Source organism: Belonocnema kinseyi, chromosome 5 (assembly GCF_010883055.1).
Source record: "Belonocnema kinseyi isolate 2016_QV_RU_SX_M_011 chromosome 5, B_treatae_v1, whole genome shotgun sequence".
Taxonomy (NCBI): Eukaryota; Metazoa; Arthropoda; class Insecta; order Hymenoptera; family Cynipidae; genus Belonocnema; species Belonocnema kinseyi.
In genome coordinates, this window is record NC_046661.1 from 118,009,877 (window position 1) to 118,029,821 (window position 19,945).

The following is a 19,945-nucleotide window of genomic DNA, read 5'->3' on the forward strand; positions in this document are numbered from 1 at the left end:
AGTTAGAAAATCGTTGGACTCGCTGTATCGACCTAAAAGGAGTGTATGTTGAAAAATAAAACCGACTTTGGCCAAAAAAACGTCTCCGTGTTTCATTTTTCAAGGACTTATCAGACTGCCTAGCAGGAGACGTCCCAGACGATTGGAAGGAAGCGATTATCGTACCAATATACAAGAGAAAGGGAGATAAAAGCGAGTGCAATAATTACAGAGGGATTAGCTTATTAAGCACCGTAAGTAAAATATATTCCAAAATACTTATTCGTAGGGTAATAAAAATAACAGAAGCAAAGATTTGGAAAGTCCAAAGTGGGTTTATGCCAGGTAGGTCATGTACGGATCAAATATTTAGCTTAAGGCAAATAACAGAAAAAAGTTTGAGAGTAGGAAAAAAAGTTTTCTGTGCATTTGTTGACCTAGAAAAAGCTTTTGACAAGGTAGATAGAAGTAAACTTTGGAAAGTCCTGAAAGAGTATAGAGTCAATGGATGGATCCTACAAGCTATAAAAACAATATATGCAGGTAGCAAAGCGAGTGTAAGAGTGAATGGGAAACTGAGTGACTGTTTCGATATTATTCAAGGAGTTAGAAAAAAATGCGTTATGTCATCATGGTTATTTATATTATCTCTCTTCGACGCAGAGGGTGTGGATCTCGAAACAGTAAGGGTACGTGGGTTAGCGTTCGCAGATGATAAGGTTGTTGTGGCAGAGTCTATCGAAGACCTACAAAGAATGTTGAATAAACTAGATGCAAACATGAAGAGCATGGGCCTCAAAATTAACGCAAATAAAACAAAAACTATGGTGTTCGAAGGAAAGAGTGAGAAAACACTATGCAATATTTTATTAAATGATAAGAGAATTGAACAAGTTGATAAGTTTGTATACCTTGGTAGCTTCTTTACTAGAGACGGGAAGATAGATGAGGAATTAGATAGACGAATAAATGAAGGTAAGAAGGTTATTGGTAGAGCAGGTCCCCTTATCAGCAGTAAAAATATATCAAATAAAGCTAAAATGGCAATACATAATTCTATATTTGTACCGACTGTACTATAGGGTAGCGAGACATGGACTTATCAAGAAAAAGATAAGAGTAAAATTAACGCAATTGACATGAGATTCATGCGCATAATAAGCGGGAAATCCCTAATGGACGAAGTAAGTAACGAGATAATTCTAAAAGAATGTGGTGCAGAAGAGACGCTAGTAGACACATGGGAAAGAAATCGTTTAAGATGGTTCAGACATGTTGAGGTCGGAGCAGTGTTGCGGAACGAACGTGTTATTTACTTAAATAGCACAAGAATTCTGGATCAATCTGCAAAATGTCTATCCCTTCCACACACTACTCCTTTCCCCTAGCGAGTGAGTCACGCCTACCCCGAAAGGGAAATGGTTTAATGCTGTAATAATAATAATAATAATAATAATAATAATAATAATAATTAAACATAATATCCAAGTGGGCAAAGCGAAAAATAGTTTCTTTAGAAATAGGCTCAATTACAATTGAGATCCTTTAGAACCCCAAGTGTGGTATCATTTAGAGCTCATTTATAGTTTTGGGTTCCTTCTCAGCAAGTGCAGCTCATTTTCGTTGCAGCTCCCTTGAAACCAAAAATTGGTTCCAATGGAAACCTCAGTTTTTTTCTGTTAAGTGATATCATGCATTGCAACAGCCGCATCATTTTCCAGATATGGGAAATGGGCACACCTATAATCCTCAACGCCCATTGAATATTTAGTCAATACGTCAACCACCTGAAATCACAAACCTTCCAGTATTGTTCAATCTCTTTAAAGTCTTAGAATCTGTGCGCGGCTTCAAAAGTCAAACCTATATATCGAACAATGAAAGGCAATCTGTCATAACAGAAGAATAAACATATTAGTCCCATTGAGCTAGCCACATCCTACTTACCTATATTCTACCCGTCACTAATCCGCTGTAGGTCCCAACCGGGGTCACAAGTCTGAAAGGCTATACATGATCCAGATCAGAAACTAAGAGGGTAGTAACTTCTCTGAAACTTAAAATCCTGGAAAATAATTGATTGATAACTGCTTTCTATCCTATTTTATAATAAATTTGATTGCTAAAGATATATTCCATTCTAAGGTAGAATAAACTTTTTTTCATATAAACTCTTTATATTTCTAATTTGTGATTTTACTCACGTATCTATTTGTTTTTTAAGAAATAAACAATGTGCAGAATTCCTAAAAAAAACTAAGAGGGTAGTAACTTCTCTGAAACTTAAAATCCTGGAAAATAATTGATTGATAACTTCTTTCAATCCTATTTTATAATAAATTTGATTGCTAAAGATACATTCCATTCTAAGGTAGAATAAACTTTTTTTCATATAAACTCTTTATATTTCTAATTTGTGATTTTACTCACGTATCTATTTGTTTTTTTATGAAATAAAAAATGTGCAGAATTCCGAAAAAAACTAAGAGGGTAGTAACTTCTCTGAAACTTAAAATCCTGGAAAATAATTGATTGATAACTTCTTTCAATCCTATTTTATAATAAATTTGATTGCTAAAGATACATTCCATTCTAAGGTAGAATAAACTTTTTTTCATATAAACTCTTTATATTTCTAATTTGTGATTTTACTCACGTATCTATTTGTTTTTTATGAAATAAACAATGTGCAGAATTCCTAAAAAGAAAACCAAGAATCCATCGACCAAATTTGGACAACCAACATAAAATGTTGCTTTTGAAATTTGAAGAGAAAAAAACAAATAATGAAAAACACTTTTTTCTCCTCAAAAAGAGAAGAAAATAATTTTCCTCCTTGGGCAAAATTAAAAAAGATATAAAAAATGAGAAGGCAACCTACCAATTCCCCTTCTTTCTCTTTTTTATTTCTTTCGTATTTTTAATGTTTATTATTACCAAATAACAACAAAGAAACATCTTTAAAAATTAAATACCAACGTTTCGCACTCATATAGCACCCTTATCAAGGAAAACAAAAACAAAAATAAAATAAAAAATACCTAAGCAGACAGAGACAACACCAACACCACGATGCTCTTATTTATTTCATTAAGAAAAATTAAATTTTTGCATGTTTAATTTATTTTGGGCAATTTGGTAGTTATCCTCATCTCAATTTCCTAGTTTAATCAAAGATTAAAGTATAAACTAAGAAATCATTTTTAATCAAATAAATTATTTGCTGCCTTTTCCGAATTCCAGTTAATTTTGTCTGTATTTATGTCTGCATCTCTGTATTCCTGTGTTTGTGTTCGCCTGAATTTTGTAACTACTCTAATTTTTTAAGGATTTGCCTGCATTATTTTATTTATCAAAAAGCACCGTCTTTATAACCGAATTGTCGAGTGTGAAGTGTGAGTCTCGCAATCAGAATGTATTTGTTAAAGCCGCAGGTGCTTTGAGATCCATGTTTGAAAATAAATTGAAAAACAATCAGGAGTTTGAATCGCAGTTTTTAATTTAAGTTGCAATCTTTATGATATCCTGAACTACGAAGTGCCACAAATAAGAAATTTATTATCAAAAGAAATATTTATTCAGAATAGTATTTGTTTCCATGAATTAATTGAACGTTTCTTTCCGCAGATTTCTTAAATGCATTTCTTCTGATAAAACTGGTCAATATTTCATGAAGATAGAATTTTTTTATTCATATAATTATTTAATTGAAACAATCGTGCCATAGATTAGCATCATTTAAATATTTGGTAGAATTAGATAAATAATTATTTACCTGAAAAAAATATATGTCTTCGTCTAAAAGACACCTAAATTACATTACATATTCAAAGAAACTACTATCTGCGAGAAAATTCGAGTCCTCTGGCTTTGGCGTTGAAAAGTAACTGAAGAAAAAATGGTAACTCAATGAAAGAGGTATCATTTCAAAGCTGCAAATGTTGTACGTTAATGAGCCGAAAAGTAATATTCCAAAAAAAAATATCGCAATTTGCAGGAAGACCATGCATTTTTTCAGATTTTTCCTGCTATTTTGTCAATAAAAAATTATGCTTCAAAGTGCACTGTCTTCAAAAGCTATAAAATTTCCTTACATTTCATCAGATTTTCAGACCTGTAAGCTACACAAATGTTTTTGGAATATTACTTTTCGACTCCTTAACGTACAACATTTGCACCTTCAAAATGATCCCTTTTTCATTAAGCTACCATTTTTTCTTTACTTACTTTTTCAACGTCACAGCCAGAGGACTTGAATTTTCTCGCCAATAGATGGTTCTTAGGTTCCAAGATGTCATTTCTTTGACTTAATATTTTGCACATGCATTGCAAATAAATGTTTCTATAAAGAAATTAAAGAAATGCATATCCTTCGATTTAGTAATTTTTTCAGCGTTCGGCTTTACACGAGCAGAAGGTTAACCACACGCACGTTGAACTGTTGTGGGAACGAAAGTTTCGCCTCGGAAAGAGTGTGAAAGAAGGGTTGCCAACTTACAAAAATTCATTTACTTCAGCTAGTTCAAAGATTCGGGCGTTTTTTTTAATTTAAATAATTTAATCATTTTTAAGTGTTTATTTCCCAAAACCGTTGTTAGATGCAGCGTGTTAAAAAGTGAAATTGGATTATTTATTATTGCCTGGAGTCGTAAGTACTTGTTTATATAAATATTGAGAATAGAATCAAGATAGTAAATCTTTTAGGTTATGTCTGTTTCGTTTGATTACATGTTTGGAGAGTTTTGGTCAGCTGAAGTTCATGAATGTTATAAGTTGGCAACCCTTCATTCGCGTCCTTTTCTAGTCGAGAGTACCCCCCCCCCCCTAATATTTTTACTCGCGTGTATATAACCTTCCAGTTTATGGTGGAAAGCTGACCAGTGTATGAAAACAAAGCCAGAACCAAAGGGGTTCAGTTCTATGTAAAAGAACATAAGTTTCTTACGATTCATAAAACAAGAATATCCAGAAATCTCACAGCAGTTCCCAATGAATACACAGCCACACAAAAAAAAGTTTCGGATCTGCTAACAAGACACACGTATTCCTATTGATTTTGGGGTGCTGAATTTAAATTCGATATCAAAAATCACCCATCACGTATTGGTTGAGCCATAACCTCAAAAAATGACGAAAAATCATGCACTGAGGCAAATAAATTTCAAAATAATGCCAGTGATGCAAATTTTCACTTCAAAAACATGTCGACAACTGTGAAGTATCAACCCTTGCCTGATATCAACTTATTTAACATAACTTTACCCAACAGAACCTGAATTCACCTAACCTGAATTAACAGAAATTTATTGAACAACACGTAAAGCTCTGGAAGCATGTTTTCCCAGTAGCAAATGTGTGCTACATCGAATGGGTCAACTCGAGCCTAACCTTGAAATAAATCTAACCTAGCCTAACCTAACCTCACGAAACACAATTAAACTGATTGTGTTGTCCCGTTGTGTTTGCGGTACCGTTTGAATCAGCTTGGGCTTAACCTGCAAAGGGTTCAAACCTATACTAACCTAAAAAAACCTAACCTAACCTAACTTAACTTCACGTAACACAATTAAACTCATTGTGTTGTCCCGTTGTGTTTGCGGTACGGTTTCATTCAGCTTCAGCTTAACCTACATAGAGGTTTAACCTATCCTAATCTAACAAAACCTGACCTAACCTAACCTAGCCGAATGCAATTCAACCACACGTGGAGCTATATAAGCGTACGGTTCTCAGTCTTAAATGTGTGCTATATTTGATAGGTTAACACGATCTTAACCTACAAATGAAGAAAAAGGACACGTTATAGCAGGCAGAAAATAGACTGAAGTAGGTCTATAAATCAATTTAATTACGATAAAAAGCAAGATAAAATGTAAACACGAAACATAGTATAAATATATTCCTTAAGTTTAAGAAAAGCAGAGAGAAAAAAATTTTGAATAAAACTCTTATTCATTTGCATGTTTAAGTTACAGTTCTACATTTTAATTGATACAAACATTGTCAAGTTAATTGACGATGGGGTCAATTCTACTTTTAGTTCTAAGTTTCTTCAAATGAGTAATATGCGTCTAAATTTTTAACCACCTGTAGTACAATGAAATGAATTTTATTGTGTTACAACGGGAACACTAAAGTTGTGTTGCGTTAAGCAAAATTTCGTTAGGTTTTGTTAAGTTAGATTCATTTGTAGGTTAAGATCGAGTTAACCTATTAAATATAGCACTCATTTAAGACTGAGAACCGTACGCGTACATAGCTACACGTGTGGTTGAAATTCATTCGGCTAGGTTAGGTTAGGTCAGGTTTTGTTAGGTTAGGATAAGTTTAACCTCTATGTAGGTTAAGCCGAAGCTGAATGAAACGGTACCGCAAACACAACGGGACAACACAATGAGTTTAATTGTGTTACGTGAAGTTAAGTTAGGTTAGGTTAGGTCAGGTCAGGTTTTTTTTGTTAGGATAGGTTTGACCTCTTTGCAGGTTAACCCCAAGCTGATTGAAACGGTACCGCAAACACAACTGGACAACACAATCAGTTTAATTGTGTTCCGTGAGGTTAGGTTAGGTTAGGCTAGGTTAGATTTATTTCTAGGTTAGGCTTGAGTTGACCCATTTGATGTAACATACATTTGCTACTGGGAAAATATGCTTCCAGAGCTTTACGTGTAGTTCAATAAATTTCTGTTAATTCAGGTTAGGTGAGGTCAGGTTCTGTTGGGTAAAGTTATGTTTAATAAGTTGATATAAGGCAAGGGTTGACCCTTCACAGTTGTCGACATGTTTTTGAAGTGAAAATTTGCATCACTGGCATTATTTTGAAATTTATTTGCCTCAATGCATGATTTTTCGTTATTTTTTGAGTTTATGGCTCAACCATGACGTGATGAATGATTTTTGATACCGAATTTGAATTCAGCGCCCCAAAATCCATAGGAATACGTGTGTCTTGTTACCACATCCGACACTTTTTTTTGTGTGGCTGTGATATTAAAAGTGAATTTCAAAATTTATGCGTTATTTTGGTTTGGCGAGGTCCGTACGACATCGTTACGACATATTTACAACAACTTTACAACATTCTATGTCCATTTCGTTACACTATCTTCGCAATATCGTAAAGACGTCGTCAGATCATACGACGTTTTTACGATATCATAAAGACACCTTAACGACATGGACATAGGATATCGTAAGGTTGTCGTGAAGATGCCGTAAAAACGTCGCAAAATTGTCTGCCTACTGGCTAAGCAATAGGTTCTTAAGTTTTCACAACCAAACAACTTTTACTTTCTGAAAAATTGTTAAAGTAAATGTTCAATATAGCTAAGAATAAATAGATATAATACAAATTTAAAAAAAAATGCTTGAAAAGATTCTCGAACATATTAATACTAATATAAATAATAATAATATTCTCAGTACCAAAGACGTACTAGCATTGGCATCGCGGTAGGGCTTGAGTTTTCCTCTTATGACTCTGACGGCTATGTTAGCTGCAGCATTGCTACTGATAGAGTTTCCCATTCCAGGCAGACAGAGAACGAAAAATAAAAGGACTAAGAGAAACACTAAAACCTCTAATATATAATGGAGAGGCTTTTAGATATTTTGAAACTCTCGCTTCCCGAGAATCATGGGGGCCACAGCATGCAGGACGGTGGTGATGGTAAGCTTCAAGATGATTAGGTAAATCTCACTAATCGAACAGATGGCCAGCAAGAACATTTGCGACAAAAGGTAAACAATTGAAAATTAACTGTGTCTGCTAGAGATGCTTTGGCTAGCGCGGGTAATTTGCAGCAAACTACCTTAACAGAAATACCAATAGCGAAAAGAGATACAACTCTAGGAAAAAGTTTGCTGCAAAGTTTCCTAACATGCAAAAGGTTTCAGAGAGAAGACTTAAGATGTTAGCTCTGAGAAAACATCCAGTAAAAAAACTGCAAACTACGCCATGCTCCTAATTTTGTACCGACAACATCATAGCAAAATATTTCTATCATCTTATAAAATTAACCATTCGTGAAAACTCTTCAAAGATTGTTTTACCAAATACAAAATCTTAATTGTTCAAATATGTTATTTTTTTGAAATTAGGTCTGTTACTAGCAGAGAAATTTAAAATTCGATTCAGCTGAAACCTTTAGATAAACTGGGATCATTTTTTCCATCATATATCGGTGCCTGCCTCTATAGGCCTATCACAAGCAGAGAAATTCAAAATTCGATTCAGCTGAAATCTTTCGATAAACTGGGATCATTTTTTTCCATCATGTATCGGTGCCTATCTCTATGCTATACTCTCCAATCTGGAGTTAACAGTCGAGATTGCAGAGCTGAATTTCCAAACAGGCACTCTAATTTTCCCAAAAATACATTTTTTATTTCAGGAAAAATTATGTTCATAAAAATGCGTGTATAAAAACGCGAATTTAAGTAGCCGAGAAATGGGAACCTCTGAGCCTAGCCGTCGCGTCGGGTCGTGAACCTGTAAGGCTTCCGCCACCGTTCTGTTTAACGAAGTCTGATGCTGTATCGAGTTTAGGATAATTCCCGACCTATAAATAAGCCTGAGGACTAACTATGTTTGCTAAGGAAGTTCGTTACCGTCTATCAACACATCATTGAAGTTCGCTACCACTGTGCAAATTCAGTGAAATATTCGTTTGATTGAAAGCAACCCTTCCTTTCAGCCCTACGTAGAACGTCGCAAATAGGAAACAAAGATTATGATTGAATTGACGAATCACTTTTTGATTCAGACAAGGCTTGTTGAAATCGATAAAAATGTCATTAAACCAGGATTCCAGTTGTTTAATTCGAACTGTCTATCGCTACGGAATTTTCAGTGTGACTAAACCGTATTACGGAAAATGCCGTAATACTACTGCCCTAAAACGGTAAAACGTGGTTAAGCGACATTTAAAAAAAGTTTTTTAAATGTATCAATGAAATCGAGAATATGAAATCCGAACTGTCTATCGCTACGAAATTTTCAGTCTGACTAAACCGTATCTCGGAAAATGCCATAATACTACTGCCCTAAAACGGGAAAACGTGGTTAAATGAGATTTAAAAAAAAAGTTTTTTATAAGTAGCAATGAAATCGAGAAAGTAAGCTGTGCTTGACTAAGGTAATTAAAATATACAGAATAATTCCAGATAAAGCAGGTCCAAAACTGCCTTTACTTTCTTTCACCGTTTTTAATTTCAATAAGTATTCCAGAAAATATATTCAGTATATACGCCTGGCTATAATTAAAAAAAAAAGGAAATTTACTAATGTAAAGATCGCATAATTTATGTAATTAAAAGATATGGTTTTTACCAAAATAAAATTTAAATTAAATATACCAGAGTTAAAAAACATTGTGGTTTTATATACTCAGGTATGCTTAATTTAAATTTTATTTTACTTTTTATGACATAAATGATGATGATGGAAACACCCAGAAAGCAAAGCGGTTATATGTTTTCAGGGTCGCTGAGTCCAAATTTAAAGGTCATTTGATTCGGCGAGGTCGCATTACATTCATAACCTACAAACAAAATTAAACCACTGAACACTGTTCTGGACATAAATTTTTTGTATTCAGTGTACGGTACGTAGAACTTGTAAGTCATTCTTTGAGCATGGTGATCAGTCTGTAGCACAAAATCCTACTGCCTTGACAGATACTGTGACGTTGACAACTGCCCCGAAAGGAAATGTATAGAATGATTCGTCCTCAGATTTGTTGAGGTAATAAAGCCAGCGAAAGCGCGCTGCCTGGCAAGTGGGCGTGAGGGTGTGTTAGGGACACTTTTCGGTGTTTAAATTCATTTTTTTCAAGGTTATGAATGGAATGCGACCTCGCCGAGTCAAATGATCTTTACGCCTACTTTACGACATCTTATGTCCATGTCGTTTTGGTGTCTTTGCGATATCGTAAAGACATCATCAGATCACACGACTTATGTACGATATCGTAAAGATACCTTAACGACATGGACATAGAATGTCGTGAAGTTGTCGTAAAGATGTCGTAACGACGTCGTAAAGACGTCGCCAAATGTTGTGCCCACTGGGATAGTTTCTTTATGTGAATTCTTATTTTGAGATGTGCAACAAAAAATCGATTTTCGCCATAAACGCAGCCTCTTTTCAGAAATTTTTAAAATTAATGTAATATATTTGAAAAGATAATAATTAAGAATAAAATAAAACACAAAAAGCAGAAGATCATTAAAAGGAATTCTAAAAATTATTATTTTTTCAAACGCCATGAACACTTTCTTTTTTAAATGTTATTTCTCAGATATCATTATCATCATCATCATCATCATCATCATCATCATCATCATCATCATCATCATCATCATCATCATCATCATCAGTATCATCATCATCGAAATCATAGCATGTATTATGATAATATTTGTTTTTATAATTCGTATCTACTTGCACATAAATGAGCACAAAAAGCCTATTTGTACTTGCATTATGTAATGAATTCATAATACACTATGATGAAATAATACGCATATCAATACAATACAATGATATACATGTCTTTAGAATTTAAAGAAAATGATCCTCGTTTACAAAAATGTAAATAAATTAATGAAAATATAGGGAAAACGCAGGTAAGCGTGTGGTACGAAATTCTAAAGCTATAATTTTATTACAAATTTTTTAAATATTTAAAAAGATACGCGTTTAAATATACGTTCAATACGTGTTTAAATATACATTCAAAAAAGTGAAAAAATTTAATTTTTTCACATTGAAAACATTCTTTTATGTTTTTAATTGCTACATGGATCTAAATGTTAATGAAAATTTGATATTGCTTATTATTTCAATATATTGAAAACTTCCATAGGTAGATTTCAAAATCATGAGGAAGCGAGAAAACACTTGATTTTAGGAAGCATGAATAAGCTGGTTGAGCATGCATGCCGTTTTTTTCAACTTAAAATAATATTTCCTAACAAAATACAAAGTAGCATGAAAGAAAAAGTTATGGAAAATCTCATCTTTTTTTCATTTTCACAATTTTTCGTTTTTTGGGGTTTTTTTTGCCGAAGCTACATGCATGCCATTCTTCCAATTAACTTGAAATACTGTTTCACAATGAAATCAAAAATGGCACACAAAACAAAGTCACATAAAATTGCATCAAATTTTTTCCAACTTTTATAATTATTTAGAATACGATGGACTTATTCAATATGCATGCCTTTGGCAGTAGATAATTACTTAATCATAAAATGTATGCTCAGCTTTATTTGGTATAGCTTAAGATCACGAAAAATCAATTAAATTTTTTTTCACAATTTCACAGAAATTTTCCTGATAAAAACCAACGAGAAGTGCATGCCAATTTTTCGACAGTATTTTTTCGACGAAAACTTTTATTTTTTACATTGGCATGCAATTTTTAAACACGTAAATTTCATTAAATTTCATTCATTTTTATGTGAACTTTTAAGCCCTTTGGGCTACCGCGTATCGCGTGCCTTTAATTATTACACCTTCAATTTGTTTAAACTGCCTTATATAATCAAGGCAGGCAGTATAACATCACGGAAAAAGGCTACATTTTTTCACAAATTGCAATGCGATTTTCATGGTAGCATGAACGTGTACATATGTTACAAACACTTGTATCTGTTTTCTCTTAGGGTTAATTATCGACCCTTGAAAAGGCATGTGGTATAAAATGGGGCACCAAAATCTTTCATCAGCTCCTGGTCTATTAGATATCGATCTCGAACAATGCTAGGGGTACTGCGACACTTATTTAAGTCTTTGAATCTGCCAAAAAATTATTTTTTTGCATTATTGTCAACTTTTTAGGATTTTTTACCACTGTGTGGGGGATCAAAAGTAATACATAGCACGACTGAATGAAAGTGATGGGATTATGCGCGCACATGTCAAGTTTGTCCCTGTTATCTTCACTACAGCAGCGCCGCACATAACCTCGTAGTTTTCATTATTCTCACGTGTCATCCAGGTTCATCGTTATCATTTATTTAAAATCGAGTAGAGATGTTTAAAATCGTACATAGATGGTGGCGAATGGCCGAGCTTTCATTTTGACTTCATCATTGACCATTAGACCAAATGTTTTACCTGAGATTGGATGAAATATTATTTAACGTAATTTAAATTAGAATTCCTAATCGTTTATTGTAAAAAATGAATGTTTAAAACTTCTCATATTAAACAAATTGACGTACTGCAATAGAAAAATATATGAATAGTACTTTGCGGGGTCTGCAATTTGTAAGAGAAGTCGAATACGTCATAAAATGCAAGGAAAGAATATACGCAAAGCACTTTGCACATCCTTTATCTGGCAAAAGTTACTGAGCAAGTTATATGTTGTGTCGAGGAAAGATGTCCCAAGCGAAAAAATCAACAAGTGACACCATCGCATAAGATTAAGTAGGTTGCTTAATTTCAACCAGAAATGGAACTTAAGCGCAGTGTCTCGTATCTGATATACGAGTAATACGGTAATTAACTGACAGGTATGTTGAGTTTGGGATGATTTTCATTCGCGTGCTCTAAAATTCAATTTGTGCTGGCAGAAAGGCGTGCGCGAAATGCGATGCAGCGATGCTCAAACACTTACCGGATTTTGGCGATTTTAGAAGAGGAGTTAAGAGATCAGCTGAGAGTAGCCAATATGGCGTCGATAGCGCTGGATAGTAGCGATCAACACTGAGCTCATGATAGTTGCTTCGTTAGCGTTTCCTATTTTGATATATGTACTCATATCTATAACGGATTATGAGTATAAATAGAATAATGGTAGATATGTGATCAAAAATTATGAAAAAGGATTGAAGATTCACGTTCTGTACCGGGTAGCTTGAAATGGATATAAGTGCCTTGTTTAGTGTCATTCTTTCTACTAATCTCATCGACTTGGAGGATAAAACAACTTCATTAATTAGGCATAAATAAATAATTTATTCAATGCTCACATTCAAAAAAAAATTATTTCCTAAAATTATTCAATTTTTTATTTTATATTCATTTCATGCTCCTAATAGCGGAACGATAGCACATAAATGTTGTGAACTTCAACAACCAGCTGACTTAAATTAACCTTTAAGTTTCATTTCACACGCACGTGTTGACGAAAAATCAACAATCTTGCTGTCTTAAATTAATCTATAAAGTACATTTTACGTACATAAAACAGCTGACTTCCAACCAAGTGCGTTACTTAAATTCATGTTATCATCATCAGTTGACTTTCAACTGGCGAATGATCCTTTTGGTTACATCTGAAAGTGAACCACCTTTTCTACTGAAATTCAAATTCTTGTATTACTGTGATGTCGATTGCGAGATTTTTATGTTGCAGCGAGGGCCGACGTTCGATAACTACACAGCGAAAGTGACCTTGCATATTTCTTTACTTGGATTGAAAACCAGAAAATTCTTTAAGTACATTTTCTAATATAAATTGCTTAAATAATTAATTTTTACGATAAATCAGAAATTGCACGTGCACAGGACCTGTGCTGAAGTTCTTGGCGAACACGGTTTTTCTTAAATGCCTTCGTTCAATCTAGACCTCAAATACATATATTTTTAGTTTGTACGGCAGACTATTCAATGCCTACAACATCAGCTCAGGAAGCAAGCGGTAATCGTTATCCAAGGTTTCGCACAGACGTAGGTGAACACACATTTGAATGCAATTTCCAGTTCTTTTGGGAAGTAGGTTTTTGCAGGAGTCAGAGGTCTCAGTAATTTTCTGCAAACGGCGAAAGAGAAACTAAGTCCACTAGAGTAGATCACAAACAGTTTCTAAATATTTTATATAGTTCATATTCAAATATTGAGAGGACTTATTCTCGCTGTAGGATGCATCAACTATACATTTAAGTATTTATGTTTAAAAACTGTCTATAAAATCCATCATTTATTTACTTTTATAGTTTTTGAGAAATAATCTCAAGATACGTTTCCTAACATTTCTCGATTTTCGAATAGATCATAGCATCTGGTAAAAAAATTCAAGGCGAAAACACAATCATTCATGCATAATTAAAAAAGATCACATACTGACTTGCAAATAAGACTATTTTAATGGTGAGTAATATAAGTACTATGAGTAAGTTAATTGTTTAACATTTTTATATGAAAGTAATGGCGTTGATTATACAATGCTTAACATGAGTTTTCCTTATCTCTCTCACATTTATTTCTATACATATCTGGATAAAATGTTTTTCAGTTGTTATAAATATTGTGGTTTAAGATTTAGAAACAACTTTTTGTTGGCAGGGGGGTAAACGGGAACTATAGTTTAAGGCGTATTCCGAACCACCAAGAACAACCGCTTAGAGTACTTAGAGAAACTTTTTCTTTAAAGGTACCGGTCCCTCGACTGTCTGATCATGAAGAGCTCTGCCGTGCAAACGAAATAAGGCGTATCTGCAGTTCGAACAAGTCGTATGTCACTTTTACGAATCTGTTAAATAGTATTCAAATGTACATAATTCTGATTGTGTTTATTGAATAAACATTTTAAATTCAGGCTATTTTAGTCCCATTTTAAAGATTAGTAAAAGTAACAGATTACTTATCCGAACTGAAGATACGCTTATTTCATTTGCACGGCAGAACTCGCTTAGGCTATTTAAACTCTTCCAGAGTACGAGGCGAGAATCAAACCCGCAAGCCAAAGGACTGGGTCCAAAGGCCATGCGATGTGATGCGATGCCATTCGATGCGATCTCCTACAAAATAGGCTATGTTGGTATCACGTATTTTGTATCTTATTTTATGCTCTGTTTTTTAATGAATTTCCATAACTACTGTCCTACATCCTATAAATAATTATACATAATATAACATATACAATGTCAGCATGATATGAACAACACAACTATTTTCTTTCAGATATCGCTGGGGGATATCTATGTTTTGTTGTCAGCATAATTGGCATCGGGATAGTGACAGCTGTTATTGGCGACATAGCATCCTACTTCGGGTGTACCTTGGGAATTAAGGACTCAGTGACTGCAATTGTGTTCGTTGCATTGGGAACTAGTATTCCTGGTAAGTTATTTTTATTCTTTTATTTTTGTTTTCCTTACTTTGATGTTATTTTTTATTATTTTTTGGATTTTTAATATTTTTTATATCGCTTACCCCCCTTGAAAACCCAGCTTCGCATGCATGATAAGCAGGTGTGGGATGAAGACAATTAGTACTCTCATACAACCTGATATTGACTTTTCGTCAATAACATCAAATTGGCTACATATATGATACCGAAAAAGATCTTCTTTTTGTTGACATCATTTAAAGTCCAACAACGAGCGGTAGGTTAGCTATGCACGCGCATAAGAATCAAACTTTCCCCTCGGAAAGAGCATGAAAGAAGGGTTGCTAGCTTACAAAATTCATGTAATCCAACTGATTGAAACTGTCTAAAAATACATTGAAGCCCAAGAAACACAAAGTGTAAGATTTACTGCCTTGTTGCCACTCTGAATATTTATATAAACAAGAACTTATGATGATTATAAAATTATTCAAACTTTTAAAAACCCGTCCGAATCTGCGGCCCATGTGTATCATTACCTTTGATGACCTACGTTACCTACAGTTTCGATTAACTGCAATACATGAATTTTATAAATTAGCAAGCCTTCATTCATGCTCTTTCCAAGACAAAACTTTCTCTCTACAGCCTTTCTACGTGCATCTAGTTCAGCTTCCTTTTGTTGCTGTAAAACGAACCATTAACTGCGATCCAGTTTATCATTTCCAACTCAATTTCCGCTGGAAGAAGCGGTCGTAAAATGTTACGTGGGCTCACTTGTGAAGTGTGTATGTGCAGTTTTCGCTGACCTGTAATTGACCAAATTGCGTCTGCTTCAAATGTATAAAAAGTTGCTTTTAGTTACTTTAAATAAAAAATGAAAGTTACTTGAAAATACTGCACAATGCGCACATTCATAATTTCAACCTATATCATTTCAGAATGTCCCATTTGAATTTCAGGGACAATAGCAAAGTAATTTAAGTTACTACTACCTTAAAAGCGCCCATTTGGTAAGAAAAAACAATTTGGTGTTCGAAAAGTTTCCAACTATCCTTATGATTTAAACCATCGCCCGTTGTAAACGAGTCAAATAAAAAATTTTTATGTAACGGTAACTTTAATAAGAAAAAATTGTAATGAAGAGATCACGTATTTATTATATTGTCTAACAAAACCTTCTTTGTAATTAACCGTTTCAGACAAAGATTGAACTTTAAATTCTGCATGAATTCCAGATCAACTCACTACGGTGAAATAGTAACTAACCGCAAAACTAATAGCAATCGATTGACACGTTGCACGAATGAAATGAAGAATATTATGATCTGCCGCATTCAATCATAGCTTTGTTATCAACTACATCAAAACGGAATATTAATTTTAAAGCAGAATCAATATCGAGACTAAATTCAATTTTATAAAGTTCAATTTAAATTAATTTAATATACTTTTGCGAAACATGGGTCTTTTCATGTATAGAGTTCAAAAAGAGTCTAAAAATGGTTTACTTGAAGCATGATCGGGCTAGTTTTTAAAGCCTAGTAGATACGAGGGTGGGGCGAAAAGTTCCTGCATTGACCTAGAAATGGCACCAGCAGGTCTAATTTTTAGCGTGTATTCTTTAGTACTTTATTTCACTAGCTTGTATATCAATTTTCAAGTCGATTGCTCTATTAGTATACATTTGAGAGTCTATTGAACAATGCACCTCGATTGTTTGTGCAAAAATGGAAAAATCATAGAAGCGTAAAATGGATTCCACACAGAAAAACTCTTCTCCATCATATTCGACGGTTAGACAGTGGGTTTCTGAATTTAAGAAAGGTCGCACAAGCACTTCTGACGAACCATGTTTAGGACCCCGGTTGAGGTCGCAACTCCCGAAATGATCGAAAAATGTATAAAATTGTGATAGAGTACCAGAGATTAAAGGTAAGTGAGATACCTGGTGTTGCTATGATGTCAACTGAGCGTGAACATTTGGGCATGGAGGAGCACCGTGCTAGGTGGGTGCCGCGTTCGCTAACAGCCCATCACAACGGACCTCCCCATAGGTTGTTCGTTGCGATTTCTAAAATCAACGAATTGAAGTTGGAATTGTTCCCCTATCCTACATATGTTCAGAAATAAAGTAAAAAAAACGAAAAAAGTTGTTTTGCCTTATCAGGCCGTAAAATTTTCACCCTACCCTAATAGCTTTAATATATTTTAGCTGATCTTCATATTTTTAGTTTGAAAACGTTTTTTGATAAGACTGTGAAATCATTTTTATATTCTTATCCTGAAGAGAAGATATTGGTTTTATGCCATTTTTAAACTACGGTTCTGATTTTATGCATCGAATATGCTTCTTAAGATATCAAAAAGGCCATTTTCCACAAAAACTGTATGAGATGTGAAAGAATGTTGAGAAACAAAATTGTTTATCTTAAAAAATGAACAAATTTTCATAAGCTCATTTGTTTTAATAAGCCACACATTTTTCCTTTTAATCATGAAAACATTCTATTGCAAAATACGAAAAAAGGAATTGACTACAATTATTATTCATCCAAAAAATATCTACAAATTATTTTTAATTATTTTTTATAGGTCGCGTTATTTTGTCTCAATCGTAAAAAATAACATTAAAAATTATACTTTTGGAAAACCAACACAAGTTTCGAAAAAAAAATAAATAAAAGTTGTTCACCCAAAAGAGATCTACAAATTTGTTGCAAATAATATTTTCATAGGACACGTATTTTTTTATCATAAAAATAAAAAATACATTAACATTTTTGGAAAAACGGCACAAGATACGAAAAATATGTGAAAAACGACTTTCGTGGATTCCATCAAATGTCAACGTTTTGAGTCCCCCTGATTCATAAAGAATATTTTTTACGTCGATGTTTGTCTGTTCGTCGTCGTTGTTGTCGTCGTTGACGTCGCCGTTGTCGTCTCTATGTCAAAAAAAAGATCGAGTTCGTGAACCATTTAAAAGCTATAATGAAAACCAAAAAATTGTATTTCGCGGTCAAACTTATCGAGCTACGAACAAAAAAAATGAATAAACAAAAATTTTGCACACAAAAAGGATCTAAAAATTTTTCAATAAATACTTTTTGATAGCACACAAAGTTTTTATTTTATTCGTAAAAACCCATATTAAAAGTTGAGAAATTAAGTTTTTGGAAAAACGACAGAAAGTACAATAAAATGTTAATCAACGTAATTGTTTTTTTACAGGATGCGCCATTTTTTAATTATAAGAACAAGACAATGAAAACACATATGTTTTAATACCAATGCATATTATGAGTTGTAATAATATAAATTTATTAAAATGGTACATTTTTCAAGGTAGCGGAGAATTACAATTACTGCAAAATAAGAAACAAATATTAAAGTTATAATTAAAAATAAAATTTGCACAGTATTTTGCAATATCTGAATAAGCAGTCCCATAATAAGGTACAAAAATATAATAATCATTTGATGCGATAGAGTTCAACTTAATGCAGAAAAGTTTTCTTCTTGGGAAAAATCTAGTGCGAAGCACGAGATGCGTGATAAGAATGTGTTCGTTAAAGCCGAAGGAGCTTTAACAAAAAAGAGTTCACAATCGCCAAATTATTCTTTTCGATGCTTGTCCTTTAATTTTAAAAGGTCTGTGCACAAATGTTGACAAATCTAAAATAACGAGCGTATAGAGATCCAGCGGACGCTCACCCTAGGCGCTTAAAAGAACAATACATTTTTATTATATTGTAGCAAGATCAGCAGTCATCATATTTATATTTTCTTTCGGTTTTCTTTCCCCGATTCAATGTGTTGGATAATTTGAACCTGTTCTGAAAATGAAAGGATATTCAATTTAAATATTAGCATCATAATTTCCATACTATTTGCGCGTGTCGTTTTTCATTTCGCGGGGGAAAATAATTTTGCGCGCAATAAAATTCCAGGTAAAATTTAATACATAATTGGTATTCTAACCAAAAACGATTTTACTTTAAAAATGAAAGCTAGACTCATACACAAAAGTCAAATTTTCAAAAAAATACAACAAACTCTCGGTTGCAGTCCAGTATCGGGGTCTACCTGCAAATAGCCTTGGTAACAAATCGGGGGAACTAAAACGTAAACCGTCAGGACCTAAGAAATAAGAAGCTTTAAGATATTCCTAAGCTATACTTAATCGAGTACAGAATTGAATTAAATAATATTTTTAGCTTGTGTCTTAATAAACGCTGTTTATCTGTCTGTCTTGCTCTCTAAAATGTGTGAATTGAAAGGAATTAGAGTAAGCTAGACACTCGCATGTGGAAAAAAATTACGGTTTTCCACATGCGAGTGTTTTGATTACTCTAATTTTTTACATAACTGTTGTTTCTCGCGCTTCGCGCTCGATTGTACATTCATCTCGCACTTCGCGCTCGATTATGTATTCACCTCGCGCTAACCGCTCGGCTTTATATTTTCGCACATTATTGCGCAAACCTTTTTAAATTAAAATTCAAAACATCTACCAGTGTAATTTTGTGATTGTGAATTCTCTTCTGTTAAAAAAGCTTAGCTCGAGAGTTTGAACGCACCTCCGACACGCGACTGATGGCTATCGCACTCTGCGCTCGGTATTTGCATTTCTCCCGCATTCGTGCACAGACCTTTTAAAATCAAAGATCAACGGACCGACAACTGTAATTTTGTGATTGTGAACTCTCTTTTGTTAAAGCTCTTTCAGCTTTAACGAACATATTCTCATCACGTATCTCGTGCTTCGCACTCGATTTTGTCCAACATGTCAACTTTTCTACATTATAAACAACACTTTTATATCAATTATAATACATTTTTTATGTAACTCTGCCTGGGATTGCTTATTAAAAACTTGCAAAATAAAGAGGAAATTG

At 33.6% G+C, this 19,945-nt stretch overlaps 1 protein-coding gene across 2 annotated transcripts in view; it reads left to right on the forward strand.

Moving 5' to 3' along the window:
* Positions 1 to 19,945, forward strand: part of LOC117172535 (sodium/calcium exchanger 3) — a 404,663-nt gene that overhangs the window by 335,181 nt on the left and 49,537 nt on the right. Inside the window, exons 6-7 of one of the 2 annotated variants that reach the window (XM_033360571.1) lie at positions 14,897 to 15,055; positions 15,166 to 15,267. In XM_033360571.1, coding sequence (XP_033216462.1) covers positions 14,897 to 15,055; positions 15,166 to 15,179 — 173 coding nt within the window. In that variant the 3' untranslated portion in view covers positions 15,180 to 15,267. Of the gene's footprint in view, positions 1 to 14,896; positions 15,056 to 15,165; positions 15,268 to 19,945 lie in introns of those variants that run through there. The other variant, XM_033360570.1, reaches the window with a different exon arrangement.